The 16,207-nt window shown below is 38.6% G+C and overlaps 2 protein-coding genes across 3 annotated transcripts; one reads left to right on the plus strand and one right to left on the minus strand.

Moving 5' to 3' along the window:
* Window positions 1-438: 438 nt before the first annotated feature.
* LOC116304611 (uncharacterized) lies at window positions 439-10,175 on the plus strand. 2 transcript variants are annotated; one of them, XM_089033948.1, is made up of 9 exons: window positions 439-723; window positions 1,203-1,448; window positions 1,519-1,905; window positions 2,168-2,512; window positions 3,146-3,590; window positions 4,319-4,354; window positions 4,448-4,495; window positions 9,093-9,248; window positions 9,434-10,175. In XM_089033948.1, the coding sequence occupies exons 1-9, from the start codon at window positions 657-659 to the stop codon at window positions 9,441-9,443; spliced, it is 1,740 nt and encodes a 579-aa protein (XP_088890074.1). In that variant the 5' UTR covers window positions 439-656; the 3' UTR covers window positions 9,444-10,175. The 2 variants fall into 2 exon arrangements, with proteins under 2 accessions (XP_088890074.1, XP_088890070.1); XM_089033944.1 differs by lacking the exon at window positions 439-723 and adding an exon at window positions 743-1,041.
* LOC116304508 (uncharacterized) lies at window positions 10,123-15,630 on the minus strand. The gene is made up of 8 exons (XM_031714251.2): window positions 13,874-15,630; window positions 13,498-13,614; window positions 13,212-13,322; window positions 12,652-12,762; window positions 12,387-12,500; window positions 11,952-11,993; window positions 11,743-11,864; window positions 10,123-11,137 (listed from the first exon to the last, which is right to left on the minus strand). The coding sequence occupies exons 1-8, from the start codon at window positions 15,471-15,473 to the stop codon at window positions 10,964-10,966; spliced, it is 2,391 nt and encodes a 796-aa protein (XP_031570111.2). The 5' UTR covers window positions 15,474-15,630; the 3' UTR covers window positions 10,123-10,963.
* Between the last annotated feature and the right edge of the window lie 577 nt (window positions 15,631-16,207).

Raw genomic sequence — 16,207 nt, forward strand, 5'->3', positions numbered from 1 at the left:
CGTTTCATCTCGAAACTCTTCTGTGTTCCGGTTTTTGTATTTATATGTAGCTTGGTTTAGAAACTGGGACTTGACCTTTTGACAACTCGATTCTAGTCTTTACAATAACTTATTAATAGCTAATTGGTTATTTTTTGTCCATGAGGAAAGTCATATAAAAGGCTGATGTCTATTTGTTAAGTAACGAAAGAGGAAATCAATTACGATAGAAGACATGTTTATGAACATTCTTTATGGTGCCGATATTTGTTTAGATCTTATTTAATTAGTGCAACAAAATTGTAATAAATAACAGCCAAAGTAAAAAATAAATAAAATCATGCGGCACTCTGAGAGTAATTCCGCTATTTAGGTCAAACGTTTCGAACGGTTCTTCAAACCTTTTTAAAATAAATTCTGTTCAGATATTTTTGCAAGTTTTAGCATTTTTTGGATGACGTCATACCATGGCTGTGTTACAGAGGTCACGGGATAATCAAATCAGTTCGCAGTCCGCAAATTAGTTTGACAAAATTCTATTGTTTTATTCTCGGTGTTAATTTTCCATGGAGGAAGTATCCGTTTAAATTTAAAGAGAAAGGCATCGTTGGATACAGAAGTCCAATAGTTGTCTTGTATCTAGTGGTGCCTACCACTGCAAGGGTTTGTCAACAAACATGGATTGTCAGTACTGCTGTTATTACTTGGTATTTATAGCTTGTTGGCTGTGCTATTGTGTGATTGGTAAGTATTCTTACATCGAATATTTTCATCAAGGAATCAAGCTTTTTTCTAAACGTAGTGCTGTCAAAGTATGTAATAAGTTAGTTACACTCAATTGTCCTGTTAAATTTTTAATCAATTTTTTAGACATGTTCATGACGAATCAATAATTAATTTAATCACGTTCCAGTATGTAAATTCGTAAAAACCTAATATTTTCCCAAAATAATGCCGATGTGTCTTTGACAGTGCAAGGGTTTTTGAACATGGGTTGTCGGTACTGCTGCTATTTCGCATACTTGATATTTACTGCTCGTTTGTTGTATTATTGTGTGATTGGTAAGAACAGGTTCCTCAATTGATATTCATTAACTATATTTAAATCATACATAATGTTTTCTACAACGTAGATAATTTTTCTGCTCAGATTGCTAGCGAAATTGATTGTTAGAAAAAGGAATTAATGTACTGATACTTGTAAATTATATTTTTTCTTACAGCATCTCATAGTGATTGGCCAGAAGGATATTATGGCTTACCAATGGCAAATACTGGTTGTCCTAGTGGGGCATCATTTGATTGGAAGAGTGGATGGATATACCAAGACACTGAAGACAATAATCCAAGGAATGACAAGTCAGTCAGTTTTCATATCGAGGGACAGGTACAACCTAGCAGCATCAATAGGTCATTCTGTATAAAGACGCAGATCACTAACGATCAACGAAGGCCTGTTTGGCCAGCAGGTATAAGCTGGAACTGCCTGATTTCTTTAACTGTCAATCTATGTAATAACACATATTTGCTCTACTACAGGCACATACTGCATTTACCAAAGAACGAATTATTGTCCTTTGGGCTTCAATTCTGGCTTCATCAAATGGGACGATGAAAATTCCAGCAACGGAAATAAAGCGAAAGGAACTTTGCCTAAAGTCGACTCGAGAAATTCCGATACAAAGATATACTTTTGCTGTAGAAATGACGGATACAAGTCAAATCCGATAGATCTCCCAACGAATTCGCCGTTTTATCTATTTGCGCATCAACAGATGTCTTGTCAGCAAGTAAGATGGGCAGTGGCAACATCTGAATGGATTGACTATAACACAGAAGATGATTCTAACCGTGATCATGTCAAAAATCCAGCTCCATATGTCCAAACAACTCGCGGACAAAAAATATACTACTGCTACTATACAAGTGAGTTAAATCATCTTCATTTAATCATGTAACCTGATGTCATTTTGTTGCTTCTCTAATTATAAGTTGGCATTGCCTTATTCAATGGGCTATTCTATTGAAGTCCTTCTGAAGTTGATAAAAAAAAGTTGCTCTTCGCTCTTTCGGGAGATACATTGCGGGCGGAGGGAGGTGTTTTAATCGGCATTACCCTTTAATTACATTATATCCACCTGGTTAAATGCTTTTATTAGAACTCTGAACATGTTAACTTTGATTTTAGGTTGTCAGTACACACTTAATGCAAGTAATGGGATGATCAATTTCCCTCGTCACCCGGGAAACTATGCAAATGGTCAACTTTGCTCGTGGAGAATTACCGTCAAAGCTTTTCAAACTATCGAGGTTCATTTTGCACATTTTCGTCTCAGTGACGTTAATGATCAGCTGATATTTTATGATGGAAAAGAGGAATCTGATCCTCTTCTTGCTACTTTACATGGTAAAAATACAGAAAGTGAAATAACTTCACAAGTCTGGCGGTCCAAAACGGCGGATCTGTTTGTCGTTTTTCGTTCCAATCGCGTTAACACTGCCTCTGGATTCCAAGCCTCATACAACGCAATTGGTAAGTTCTTAATAACGTTGAGAAACTTAAAAGGTAACGATCTGTCAAGGGCAACTCAAGAAACACAGTTTTAGGGTACTTATTAAAATCACTTTCTTTTATTTCAAATCTAGCACAATGCTTTCTTGATAAATACTTACTTCAAGAATGAATTGCATGTACGTACAGGCATCTAAATGACCGAGTTGTAAACAGCAATTCCCAAATACCGGTCAGTTTAAAATGATTTATTTGAAATCAATATAAATCAATGTTTACTCGGGATAAGAAAGAGATCAATATTAAAGTACAATCAAAGAATAATAATTTTAGTAACCGCCATGCACTAAAATGAATTTCATTTTCTCATTCAGTAAATTTATGCAGAGAAAAATTGCAAATAAATCAGTAATATTATATATTTTAAAAAGATTAAAAATTAATCATATCTAATATAATATAATTATATTATATATAATATATATAATTATATCAAAAATAGAGTGCAGATTAAACCTTTAGAGTTGTAGAGCCACTTTCAGCTGCAAATTGCTGTAAACACGATTGATTTACTAGATGATATTGGCACAAGATTTTATAAAGGAGTATGAAGTAATAATTAGTAGTAATGTACAAATAATTTTCTTATTTTAGGCACTCCAGCAGCAACAACAGCTGAAGTAACAACAGCTGAAGTAACAACAGCTGAAGTAACAACAGCTGAAGTAACAACAGCTGAAGTAACAACAGCTGAAGCAACAACAGCTGAAACAACAACAACAGCAAGAATAACAACAACACGAACTAAAGCAAAAACGACAACAGCAAGAATAGCAACAAGAAAAACAACCGAAGCTCAAGTGGTAACAGAGAAAACAAAGCCAACAGAACTCGCATCATCACCAAGTCATCCTACTTCAAAGTTATCCTCAGAGCCGTCATCACTTCCCAAATTTAATTCCTCTAAAAACCATGAAGCATTTAAAAAGACATGCATACAACAGAGCCAATCAACTCTTACTGCTGTGGCCATTGTATTACCGCTGATATGCCTGATTGCAGTCATTGCCATGGCAGTATATTTGTTCTTGCGATTAAGGTAAACAAGATAAATAATTTTGATATATAATTTTCTCATATGAGGGACCGGTTATGGGAAGTAAGCTATAAGTCTATTGTACCTACATATCAGACTCTCATACTAATACTCTCATTGTAGTCGAAGATTGCACAGATTAATATCACTTCTTGTGATATTACTAGAGAACCTTGGATCCGATGACGAGTTGAGAAGTTTCGGGGGGGAGGGGGGGGGTACTCCCATATATGGACTATACGGGGATGATCCGCTGAACAGGGTATGGTTTTTCGAGCTTCTTGTCATAAACAGGGTATGCAATTTCACTCAAGTTCCAAGTTTTTTCTGAGTTTCTTGTCATATTCAGGGTTTCCACTTCCGTATTGACCGAAACTGGTTTTTATGGTCGTCAAAAAACAATACGCGAGGTGACATGATAATTGAAACAGGAACTCAGTGCAATAAATTATAACTTTTGTCATAAACAGGGTCCACAAATTTGAGTTTTTATCATAAATAGGGTACCCCTTTCAGAATTTCAGCGGAACACCATACCCAAATTCTGGCGGAAACTCTCCCCCCCCCCCCCCCCCCCCCCGGGAGAGGGGGAGGGGACTCGTACTCGTACTCGTACTCGTTCTCGTACTCGTCATCGGATCTAAAGGTCACTAATGCTAGGCTTTCTCAAACAAAACAAAATTCATGACGATGGGACTGAACTAAGTACATTACTTTGTTGTCCCCCGTAGAAAATTACGTAAGAAACCAAGCGACGTATCTTTAAGGTGAGTAGTAATCAACGCAATCATTTGATTGGTTGAGATATAATATAACGAAGTATTCCTTTGATGAATTTCTCTTGCTTACTTGTCATATAGATATACTACCACTACAGAGTCAGTAAATAATCCTGCATACATACCTAGGTAAGTTTTGTTTGATCCACTTTTTTTTTTTTTTTTTTTTACCTCATATTGACTTTCTGCGGTGTTGCGAAGAAGGGTAAAGGCGAAACCGTGAACACGCAGACCGCTGAGCAACGCAGGCTAGATGAAACCCAATATCGGAAATATCTAATTGAGACCATTTGAAAAATCTTGTTTTCCTTCTCATGAGACCAAAGCTATAGAGGATATTACATGGGCGCGCGGAGATACGAAATTTATCTTCGAGTGTTGAAAAGATCTCTCACAAGTGAGCGCAGCGAACGAGTGAGAGATTTTCAACACAAGAAGATAAACTTCGTATCTCCGCGCGCCCATGTATTATTCTGTTTATTATATAATCATCCATAAAATCAACTTAACAAGCTTTTTATTATTATAAAAAGTTTTTATCTATAAACTAATAGCTCAAATACACATGATAACGATACTTATGTTACACACGGTACTTTTGATCCCGTTCGAACCAATAGTTGACACGTTTTTGCTGGAACTTATATTTACTGCTTCTTTCTTTGAGATCTATGCTCAGTACATGTGTGTAAGAATATATCCCTATCTATATCTCTGGTTACAAAACTACTATCTGGTTACATGAACATTTCGTCACACACTCTAATATTTACATAAAGACTTAGTCACGAAATGCCGTACTAGTTTTGTGTCTCACATACTCCCCCACTTAAAATGATGTCCTCCTGGACATGACAAAACACTAAACATAAATCAGACGTGTACACTATTCAAAGACTATCTACAGATTATAGAGTTCAAGTGAATTGGGTTGATCAGGCCCAATCAGTTCATTGCTGTCTCGTTTTCTATAGTCCATATGACTTCTCTTGTCCGCCGGCGCTGGGCACGTCGTCTCTCTAATGTTTCGTGTAGTAGGACGTGTGTAGTCCCTGACTAATCATTGTGTATTTGACACAGTCCCGTTCCAGTTTTTTTTTTTTTTTTTGATAAACTATAAGAATAATATGTTAAAAATATATCTGTTAGTACTGCGGGTTGTAAGTGTTGTAGCCATTAAACTGTTGGCGATACACTGTCCATGGGTATACAGGTTGGTTGTAAGGTTGTTGAACTTGTCCTTGTCTAGACAAGACTGGTGGGTTGATGAAGGTCCCTCCGTGTGCAGGAGCGGGGTAGTGATACGTCCCTCCGTAATAAGGGTAAGCTGCGATACCATTTGCATGGTACCAGTTAGTCATTGGTGTCCCAAGAGTGTTGTAGGTTAGCGTCTGTGGAGGGCGTCTCTCGCGGACTGGTCTGCCTTCCGGTTCTGTAGGAGGAACTGCTTCTAATTCTGGTACATTTATTTCACTCGGCCACGAGGCTTGGGGGTCTGGTTCAAACAAAACTGGAATCTTACCCTCAGTCGGACCAACCTTTGCTGAGCACTTTATAATTGTTGCTTGCTTTTTGGGTATTACAATGTCTCGCTTGCAAGTTTTAATTTCGGCAAGTTCGCAGTATGGATCAACCGCGCGCAGCGTACTCACTAGCCCTTCTACGTCGCTTCTTTTCAGATGAGTCATTGTCGCCGCCATACTGTCTACTATTTCGTCCTTTGTTTCCCCTTCACGTTTAACAAGTTCTGCGATAACATTGTACCCAATAATAGGTGTGTCTAATTGGTCTCGTGAAACCAAGAAAGGAACTTTGACTTTAGCTCCCTCTCCTCCTGACAAAAGCTCAAAGTCTATTTCGACCCAACCCTCAAATGGGAAAGGGGTACCGTTGGCCGCTGTCAGGTTTAGATTTTGCCCATCTAAAAGTTCCCCTATTTTACGCACGGTAGTCCCATCCATTTGTTTGTCAATCCAGTCTTTGGGGAGGATAGAAACCTGAGCCCCAGTATCCCATAATGCATCAGTTTTGCGACCATTTAACAAACAAGTTATCATGCATTTCTTCCCCACCAAATTAACAACTTTGGTGAGTTGTCCTGGCGTGAGGTGTGTGCGGTAAAATCCTTGTTCTCTCATCTCTTCATTCTCTTGCTGGGTGAGATAGCCTATTGCATTGCAAAGTGTTTTGTGCTCATTCCAATGTGCAAACTTACACGCACTTGAACAGTAATTAACACTTTCGCATCCCGAACAAAGTATGACTGTTTCTTGTTTCCCTTGTACTCCGCACGACACGCACACATGGGACTCTTTGTTTTCCCGGACTACTCCCTGTCCCCCGGGCGTAGCCGTCGGGAGTTTCCCGACTTTGTTTTGCAACCCCGCGCGAAGTGTTCACCCGATCCACATTTAAAACAATGACTACAACTTTCAGCGTTGTTTTCTTCACATTTAGTGCAACGGCGAACATTCCTCTCTTCCTTCCTTCTTTCGCGCGGTTTATTTAAATCCGATCGAATTGCAGCCACTTCAGCCTGAAGAGCCTTGAGCGTTGCCATGTAGCTATCTTCACTCTGTGCTTTCCCACTGCCATGGTTCTTTGGCGCTGGTATTTTTCTATCGTTTTGTTCGACAGGAGCGTGAATTTGATTAACGAGCGCTTTGCGTGACCCAGGACTCAGTTTACTCATGCGCTCAGACTCTTCCGACGCCGCAGCATTTAATTTCTCCATTAGCTCTTCGTCACTAGCGTCAGCGTTTAACAGATGTGGCCGAAGCTTTGTGCGTATGGATTCCGACTGCAGGCCGGTCTCGATCACGTGGCGAAATAAACCATTTACTAACGCAGAGTCATACTTAACAGTTCCTTCGTTCGTTTGCGATGCAAAGAGAACTTGTTGGCGCAAATCCATGACTCTAATTAGAAAATCTTGCGGAGACTCCTTCGCAGCCTGACATGCCGTTGTCAATTCTTGGTAAAGCTCTGTACTAGATTTCTGTTTATAATGTGCTTTTAGAATCTGCTCAAGTTTTCCTATCGTTAGCGCTGGCATCATTTCTAAATAAGATCTTAATTTAAGTGATGGACTAATCGCTCTGATCACGCCTTCGATTACTTCTGTCTCGCTGTATTTGTTCTTAAGACCAACCTCGATTTGCCTCAAGAGACTTACGAGAGACAAGCGGTCTTTGTGCGTATCTCCTCCAATCATACCAATGATACGAAAATCGCGCCTGAGTGCATTTCGTACATCTACGACGCCTACGTCACTAAGAGTACATACCGGTTCGATTGCTTCCTGTTTTGATGATTTGTTATCTGGTTGTAGAGATACCAACTTTTCGTTTGCTTCGTTGATTTGCTTCTGGTAATCCTCCATCATCTTCTTGAAGTTCTCTTGCATCTTCTCTAGTTCTTTCTTCGCTTTGTCGTATTCAGCATCCTTCTGCGCTGTGTTGCTCTCCTTGGTGAATTTGCCGATGTCTTCAATGACTAACTGTTTGTCCTCTGAGCTCTCTATTACTTCTTCGACTGTCCTCCGTATTCTCCTCGATAACTTTAGTTTTCCTTCATCTTCACAAGGCACCTTGAGGTGTTCTGCTAACTCCTGCAAGCGTTCTAGCGACAAATTTAAAATTTCTTGCTCCAATCTCAACTGCTGAGCCTCTAAATCAAAATCCATCGTAGCCGGCTTGGTCTGTTATTACACCACACCCCCAAATCTTGCAAAACCACGTTCTCTAAAGTTTTCTGGCGTTCAAACGGACATTAATTCCTCTTAGGCCACGTACATCAAGTCTTCAGTACCATACGAAGGGAATGCTTGACTTATTTGCGATGAAAGCATTCAAAGGAACGCTAATTTCGTATCCATGTGCGTCCAACACAACATCAACTTCTTTGACCACGAGGTCAATCGTCTTCCAGGTCTAGAGAACCGCCTTTTTACGAGAAATTCCTCGATTAGCGGTCCTGGCGGGGTCGCCAAAATGTTACACACGGTACTTTTGATCCCGTTCGAACCAATAGTTGACACGTTTTTGCTGGAACTTATATTTACTGCTTCTTTCTTTGAGATCTATGCTCAGTACATGTGTGTAAGAATATATCCCTATCTATATCTCTGGTTACAAAACTACTATCTGGTTACATGAACATTTCGTCACACACTCTAATATTTACATAAAGACTTAGTCACGAAATGCCGTACTAGTTTTGTGTCTCACACTTACACATGTGAAAATAACATGTTATTTTCACATGTGAAAATATCAGTTTTTCGAAAAGGAGAAATAATAAGGTATTTTAAAATATTTAAATAAGGTATTTTATGGATGATTACATGATAAATAGGGATATATTCCAGCGAACAGCTATTCAAACCTTATGTTAACTGTCTTTGATCTGGGACTATGAAGTGATGACTTGTAGCTGATGACTTGAGCAGGCCAGGATCTGTGTCAGGATATAAAAAAAATTTTGAGGGGGTAGGGGTAGGGGATTGAAATTAAAGTATACCAGGGAAGTAGCAAGGGGAGCAGGGTTTGATCTCACCCAAAGAGGGTGGGTAGACCTAAAGCCTGATACTAAAGGAGGGTCCTGAAACCCCTTTCCTTGCACTCTTGCAGCTTACTTAAAGCTATATTAAGTGTATTTTTTCAACATTAAAAGTCTACCATATACAAATACTTCATCTTTTGTACGTTGTGTTTTCATGCATCAGTGATGCTGTAATAGAGGCGAGGGCTCCAAGTACTAACATCGAATATGAAGACAACAAGGGAGACATTTACCACGAAATTGAACCGAGTAGACAAACCACTGCTACTGACAACCCTCTTTATCAAAGCTCAGATGAAGACAAACATGTCTATGCAAGGTATGTATAGTGTGCTGACCATGATAGTTGAGGTATACGGGGGTCACTTTGCCAACTGGGCTATGGTGGTGTAAACGTAACTTGTGTTGCAATTATGAAAAAGCCGCGCACTCGATATCTCAGGTATTTTAAAGTCAATTTTGCATGTCGTATAGTCCTAAAAACTGTATTTTCTTTCTCCACAGTTTTGCATGATAATCAAGACCTCAAAACAAAAAAACATAGGTGGTTTCACAAATGACATAAAACAGTTAACTTTATAGGAATTGGGAGCTTAGTATTGCTTTAAATAGATAGGAATGCACTGGTGCTTTTGAGGAAGTTTACTGATTCTGACACATGAGTAAAATAATATTTCAAACGTCTGTCGAATAGGAAAAAAAACAATTGCTGATTAGCAGAGCCTCTTTATTTCCACTTGCGCGAGTAATGAGGATCACTACTACCATTATACAAGGAAAATATAGCACATTATCCGGTAGAAAAATAGGTGCAAAAATAGTTGCAACATGAAATGCATTATGGCACTTATTTTCCACTAGGATAATGTATTTTATGGCTAAAAGCGTCCCATGACAAGTAAAAATTACGTCACCGCAAAGGAAGTTTTTCTTCGATCATTTTTCCGCATTAGCATTTGGGATCGATCGCAATTTTTTATTTCTGGTCTTGAGCTTCAGTACTACATTATTATCATAGATAACAATTTAAAATATACGGATCAATGTTTTATTATGTTTTAATTGTATTGCATGATAAAGAGTCTATGAGATAACTCGGGCATGATAACAGCTAGTTCTGATAGTCAATTGATACTTCACAATTTTGGTAGATTAGATTTTTCAAACATTGAGTAGTAAATATGTACAAAATATTGATAGAAAATTGTGAATTGAGTGTTTATTCCGATAAATAATTTCAACTTAAGGCATTACTTGTTTCTTTATTGCTGGGCCGTTATCAAATCGAACATGCCATTTAGAATTAAAATCATTGATAATGATTTATTGATATAGGGAGCCCTTCCTATAACCTTCCTATGTATATATAATCAAAAACGCTGACAATCCAGAGAGGTGGTTAGTATGAGGTGTAGACACTGAGGGCATTTACTGCCAGGGTTTCTTTGCGTCCAAAGTGCATGGTTCTTTCAAGTGCCTCCGATACTAATACTTGATACTATTAATGCTAACAATCATAATAATAGGTCCACTATCATAGAGCTACCAAGCAGTTATGGCAGCTATTTAAAATGACTGAGCAGGCCTTTGCAACGTGAGAGGACTTCCTCGGTAAATAGCGTTTATGTTGTGTCAGCAAAATCGAGACTTTAAATATAATAACATTAAAACTTGCTGGCTGCGGCCATACTGAAAGGTACCCGAGCCTTTTGGTAACACCCATTCTTTTCAAAATCGATGATGCAGCTTCCAAGAAACTCAAACCAAGCAGTTATGGCAGCTATATAAAGTGAAAGAGCAGTTCTTTGAAAGGACTTCCTCGGTAAAATTTAGCGTTCATGTTGCGTCAGCAAAATCAAAATTTTAAAAATGATGACATTAAAACTTGCTAACGACTGCCATACTGAAAAGGTACCTGAGCCTTTTGTAACACCCAAGCTTTTCAAAATCGACGATGCAGCTTCCAAAAAACTCAAATTTGATCCGAAAATATCTGTGATAATGAATAGGCGTGAGTTCATTCCTCGAATTTTTTCATTGCTTTGACTTCTGCGCACTATAAGAAGTCGAGTGAGGTGGATGCACTTGCTTTCTCGATCCTTTTGTGGCGTCTTTTGTCCTTGCTTTAGGTAGTTGGTACCTTTTGCTGGAAAAGTTGGGTATGACTTTCGCGTTTTTTCTTCTCATTAGTTTCCCAACTATGAAAACCTAAAACAAATTCATAAGATGTGAGGGTTCATCGTACATTGAACAGTCCCTCTATAAAGCACCTTTCATTAAACAGGCAGTTAGTTGCACGTTCAGCGTTATTTTCTAGGTCCCCAGGGCATTTGAAGGGGGTGAAATTAGGGTCCAAAGTCTTGGCGGGAAAAACTAGGCCACGTGTGAACTCCGCCTTTCCAGTCGAAAGATGGAAATTCTTTATTCAGTGGACGCCCTTTCGTTAAAAGGACACCTAGTTGCACGGTCCCGATAATGTTTTATTTCCTATATTTTCTATCAGTTAAAAAACCTCTATCAGCCGACACCCTATGTAAACCGGACCCCAAAGGTGTGTCCCCTTCTTGGTATAACACTGTATAAATTCGTATTAAATAATACGTCCAAGACAAACAATGTCTTCGTCTTATTGACGATGGAATTAAGGATCATAGGTGAATGAAACTTAAGCTTTATTTCTAACTTATACGATTTTTATGCAACACTAAAGATTACCATCCGATGAAAATGTTTGTTCATGCATCTTCCCCTATTATTCTTTTCGCAGAGTTTGATTTCGGCGTTGTTTTCGCAATTCAAATTAAAGCACTTACTCTTTTATCGTGAACTGCTTGTGGAACAAAGTCACAAGTGTAGCCGTCTCCTATGTAACCCTCTGTACACACGCATGTGTTATCTTCGCAGTAAGCGTGCGGATCGCAGTTATAACATCCACCTGAAAAAATGAAGGTCATATTCAATTTTCTTTAAAATGGAAAATAACACATAATAGCAAACTTTAGAAAGGTACTATGTGACAAACCTCTTGGCTGTCCTAAGGAGTCTGACGGATCTGGTGCTGAAACTGTCAACAGATTCAAAATTCGTTAACTAAATCATGTGAAAGTTTAATGAATATAAAGTGGAACAGTAGGTTACGCTTATTTGTTCCCACCAAATATAATGCATACCGTGTCAATGTAGTGATGGTAATACCTTCGCTCTGAATGTTTCAAAAAGTATGCACCAAAATATCAGATTAGAGAGCGTTCAGAACCTCATTCTTTCTTTTTTTCCTTTTTCCTTTCGAGTACGGCCTGTGCTATTCAAGCTTCTCCATTTGTCAAAACCTCGATGGATACAACTTTAGGTGCTGGCACCTCCTTGATTATATTGGCATTACCAATGCCAAGCACCTTGCATGTACTAAACATAAGATGTAGTTGTCTCAAAATGATAACTTGTAAGACCTACTTACTTTCACAGCTAAGGCCTTGCCAGCCAGATATACAATTACAGTGATATGACCCAAGCGCTTCGGTACATGTTCCTCCATTTTGACAAGGATTTATAGGAAGACATTTGGCTTCAACTTTGTGGAAGAATAAAAAATACATGCAAATGTTAAGTTAGGTGGGAAGAATAAATTTACTAGACAACTACGTTAGAATACAGTGCTGCTAGCTGCTGGTTTCCAATGTAGTCCATGTAATTTTTTCATGTAACTGTACTAGTATACTTACTTCCACAGTCCTTTCCTATCCATCCAATGCGACAGTCACAGGTATAGGAGGAACCAACTTGGGCACAAGTTCCACCATTTTTACAAGGCGAAGGAGAGCAGGGATCGGTTACTGAGAGAAGAATGAAAAATAATTTTGCAAGACCTTTCATTTATTTTTAGGAAAAAATGATAGTAATTAATTGTAAGCAGCGTTATGAATGCAGGTCTGGTCAGGTTTTGAAACTATTCTTTGCCTTTTTGCAGTTGGATTCAAAAATTTTAATTGAATACAGATGTTGCGTACTCTAGAATCAAAAGTATAGTCAGCCAAATGGGAGACAAAAACCTTTACTGACTTTTGTAGGATAATACTTTGAGTGATCCAAGAAAAACAGAGACACTGTTAACAATGGGACACAAGAGACACTATCAACAATGGGAGCCCTGAGACATGGATGTACCCAATCTTATTTCAGGCCAATTTTGATCAGTAACGATGATCTGCTTAGATCTAGACTATAGTTTACTGGACCATATGTATGTTCCATTCGCTTTTGAATGTAGTCTTCAAACACTTACTGTCACAGTTTGTGCCCTTGTATCCTGGTTGACAAGTGCATTCATATTCTTTCTCCACTTCTGTGCACGTGCCTAAATTCCTGCATGGATTTGGATGACATTTGCTTTGCTCTGTGAACAAGACTTTGTCAGTATCACTAAAAATAATGCAAAAAACTTACAACGTATTGCAGAGTATTTTGGTACCATTCGGTCCTTTGCAAATCAATATTTTAACTATTTCTAATCAAACGTTTTCACCTATAAAGTGAGAATATACCTTTTCCATCTGTAAATTATGACATACCTTCGCAGTGAAGACCTTTGAAACCGTCTTGACAGTGGCATCTATAAGAGTCCTCAAAAGCCGTACAGGTTCCACCATTTATACAAGGATTGATATTACAGTGACCATTTTGTGTTACTGGTGAAAAATGCGATCAAATTCAGTATGAGTGAAAATTTGGTATATAATTCATATATTGGTTTCACTTGACGTGATTTCATGAGCATGTCTCGTACGGAACCTGTTCAATTAGCGGAATCGCAAGCGATAATTTTTGGATTCGTGTTTGACCATCCCTCATGCATGTGGAGCAGATAAACAGACTCAAATACTTTTAACAATTACTTAGTAAAATCTGGACAATAAAAGACTGAAACGAAATTACAGTCGTTCTTACCAATATAATGTTGATGGTGATGATGAACTTCATGTGTTGGTCCTGGCTGAGGAATTATGACTGGGTAAGGAACACGCTGCACAAAGACTTCTGGCTCTGATGGCACCGGAATGGGAACCTTTTCGGGTGGTGATTGGATACGAACAGGGTACGGAACTCGTCGAATCTCAGGAGGCTGTCGGATATAAATAGGATACGGTACATGGTGAACTTGGCCAGGTTGTGGTACGCCAACAGGGTAGAAAAACCTTTGTATAACAGGTGGCTGTTTGACAGGAACTCTTACTGGATAAGGTACTTCTTTGATTTTTGGTGGCGATTGGACAGGAACTGCTACTGGGACTGGCACATTGTGTATTTGTGGAGGAGACTGAACTGGCACAGGAAATGGAACCCTTTGGATAATTGGTGGAGACTGTACAGGAACCATAACAGGACGCACTTCAGGCGGTCCAGGAACTGATACTGGAATACGGTGTATTTCTGGTGGTCCAGGTACCGGCACTGGAACAGGCACATGATTGACAGGAAGACCATGTATTCCAGGCATCGGTCCTGGAATAGGCATTTCTGGATAGGGTGGGACAGGCCCATCCAGCAGCATATTAAGGTTTCCTTTTAAGTGCACGACCGGTTCGCTGATATGAGTTGCAGCATGATGATGATGAATGATAGGTGGGTTTAATCCAAAATTTGGTAAAGCTGGCGAATGAAAGTGCCCGTGGCCATGGGCGATAGGAGGCCCTATAACAGGAAAAGGCAATGGCTGGTGAAAATGTGCAATCGTTCCTACATTGCCTGTATTGCCATGTTCCGTATTGCCATACGAAGGATCCATAACATGAATACTCTTGTGCATTCCTGCATGAGGCTGGTAAAAGCCATGCTCATGTATACCTATGTTATGTATAACTGGAGACACCATATGCGCCCCAAGTGGTCCATGATAGTGCATGCCCATAGTGTTCGTTGCCAAAGGCCCATTGTGGTGACCTGGTAGTGTATGTATATTGTTCCCCATTCCATTGACCATTCCGTTGTTCATAGCTTGATTCCCTTCAAACCACCCTTGCCTTTTCATGTTGGTCTCATCAATATTTTCCATTTTACCATGGGATTTCTTTGTCTCTGTCTTGGTTTCCTTAGGCTTTGATGCGTTGTTATCTTTGTCGTTTCCAATTACCCCGGAAGTAGTTGCAAGGAGCGTAGCCAGTGAATTGGACGATGTCCTATCTTGCTTTTTGGTCGGGTGGTGCTGACCACTTTTCTGTGCACCATACTTATCTAGAACATCTAGAGCTTTATTAAGAAAGTTGCCAGCCCTGTTGCTGTTGGTAGTACTGATGCATTCTGAGCCACGACATTTGGTGACCCATCCTGTGGGACTAAATCTACCTGCGATTAATTGTTCTTCATTGTTGGAATCTTCCTTGGTCAATTTAATGCCTTTATAAGATGATCCCGATTTAGAATCTTGATGCGGATGCTTGAAAAACACATCTTTTACGTCTTGTGGTTCTAAGTCTTTTTGAATTCCATGATGTTCGTTCGTCTTTGCGCAAACCAAATGAACACACACGAATAACACGTAGATCCTCATATGGCTTATTCATTTAAAACCAAGAGTTAAAATTCCACATCTTCAACACATGACGAATTTGAGGCATCAATCAAGCTAGAGCATTCACTTCTAAATCAAAAAGCCATCCAATCTTGGTAACCAAAAAGACTAGAAGACTGTTTCAAAAATGCTCTTTCCAAAAAATACAACGGCTTTCGTATTATTATCTCATCTTTTGTCTATAATATTAATGTGACCTTTTTGCTGCGGTTCTTGACTGTAAGGTCTCTTCGTCTCTTGATTTCTTAATTTAAATCATAAATTTACTAAACTAATTGGGTCTATTTTCTTGCGCAAATTTTCTTTAGCATCAAAAAAGTTATATTATATGTAGGCTACTTTTGAGCTTGCTCTTTTTTTCTTAAAGTGTCTGTCGCTTTTGAGATGGTCAACAAACTTCTGGTTTGTCATTGACCTTATGATTTGACCCATTCAACCATATTTTGATAATCGTCATTTCTAAATATTTGTTAGCTGATTAGTACAGTGCCAAGAAGTTAATTTTAATTTTATACTTTTTCCAGATTGAATCGCAAATACTAGAAGGTATTTTTTAATGTGAAGGCACATAATGAGGTTTGAGTGCTCCATAATTTATATTAATTTTTCAAGTTTAATTACCAATAAAAAAAGATTAAGAAATTTCGGTTTGTTTCAAAGTAAATTTATGGCTTGAAGTCGATCATTATTTTTCTATTTAATAAGAAAATTTA

This window comes from Actinia tenebrosa, unplaced genomic scaffold (assembly GCF_029948245.1).
Source record: "Actinia tenebrosa isolate PJP-AT-01 unplaced genomic scaffold, QUT_ActTen_1.0 PGA_scaffold0__85_contigs__length_37466705, whole genome shotgun sequence".
Lineage (NCBI taxonomy): Eukaryota > Metazoa > Cnidaria > Anthozoa > Actiniaria > Actiniidae > Actinia > Actinia tenebrosa.

Bases quoted from the DNA above. Each gene is read 5' to 3' on its own strand.
- LOC116304611 (XM_089033944.1), top strand. From the start codon at position 969: ATGGGTTGTCGGTACTGCTGCTATTTCGCATACTTGATATTTACTGCT. The intron at 1,906-2,167 runs GTGAGTTAAATC...CTTTGATTTTAG, and splicing joins ATACTACTGCTACTATACAA to GTTGTCAGTACACACTTAAT. The intron at 3,591-4,318 runs GTAAACAAGATA...TGTCCCCCGTAG, and splicing joins TATTTGTTCTTGCGATTAAG to AAAATTACGTAAGAAACCAA.
- LOC116304508 (XM_031714251.2), bottom strand. From the start codon at position 15,473: ATGAGGATCTACGTGTTATTCGTGTGTGTTCATTTGGTTTGCGCAAAG. The intron at 12,763-13,211 runs GTAAGTGTTTGA...TTCTTCTCTCAG, and splicing joins CAAGGGCACAAACTGTGACA to TAACCGATCCCTGCTCTCCT. The intron at 12,501-12,651 runs GTAAGTATACTA...TCTTCCACAAAG, and splicing joins GATAGGAAAGGACTGTGGAA to TTGAAGCCAAATGTCTTCCT.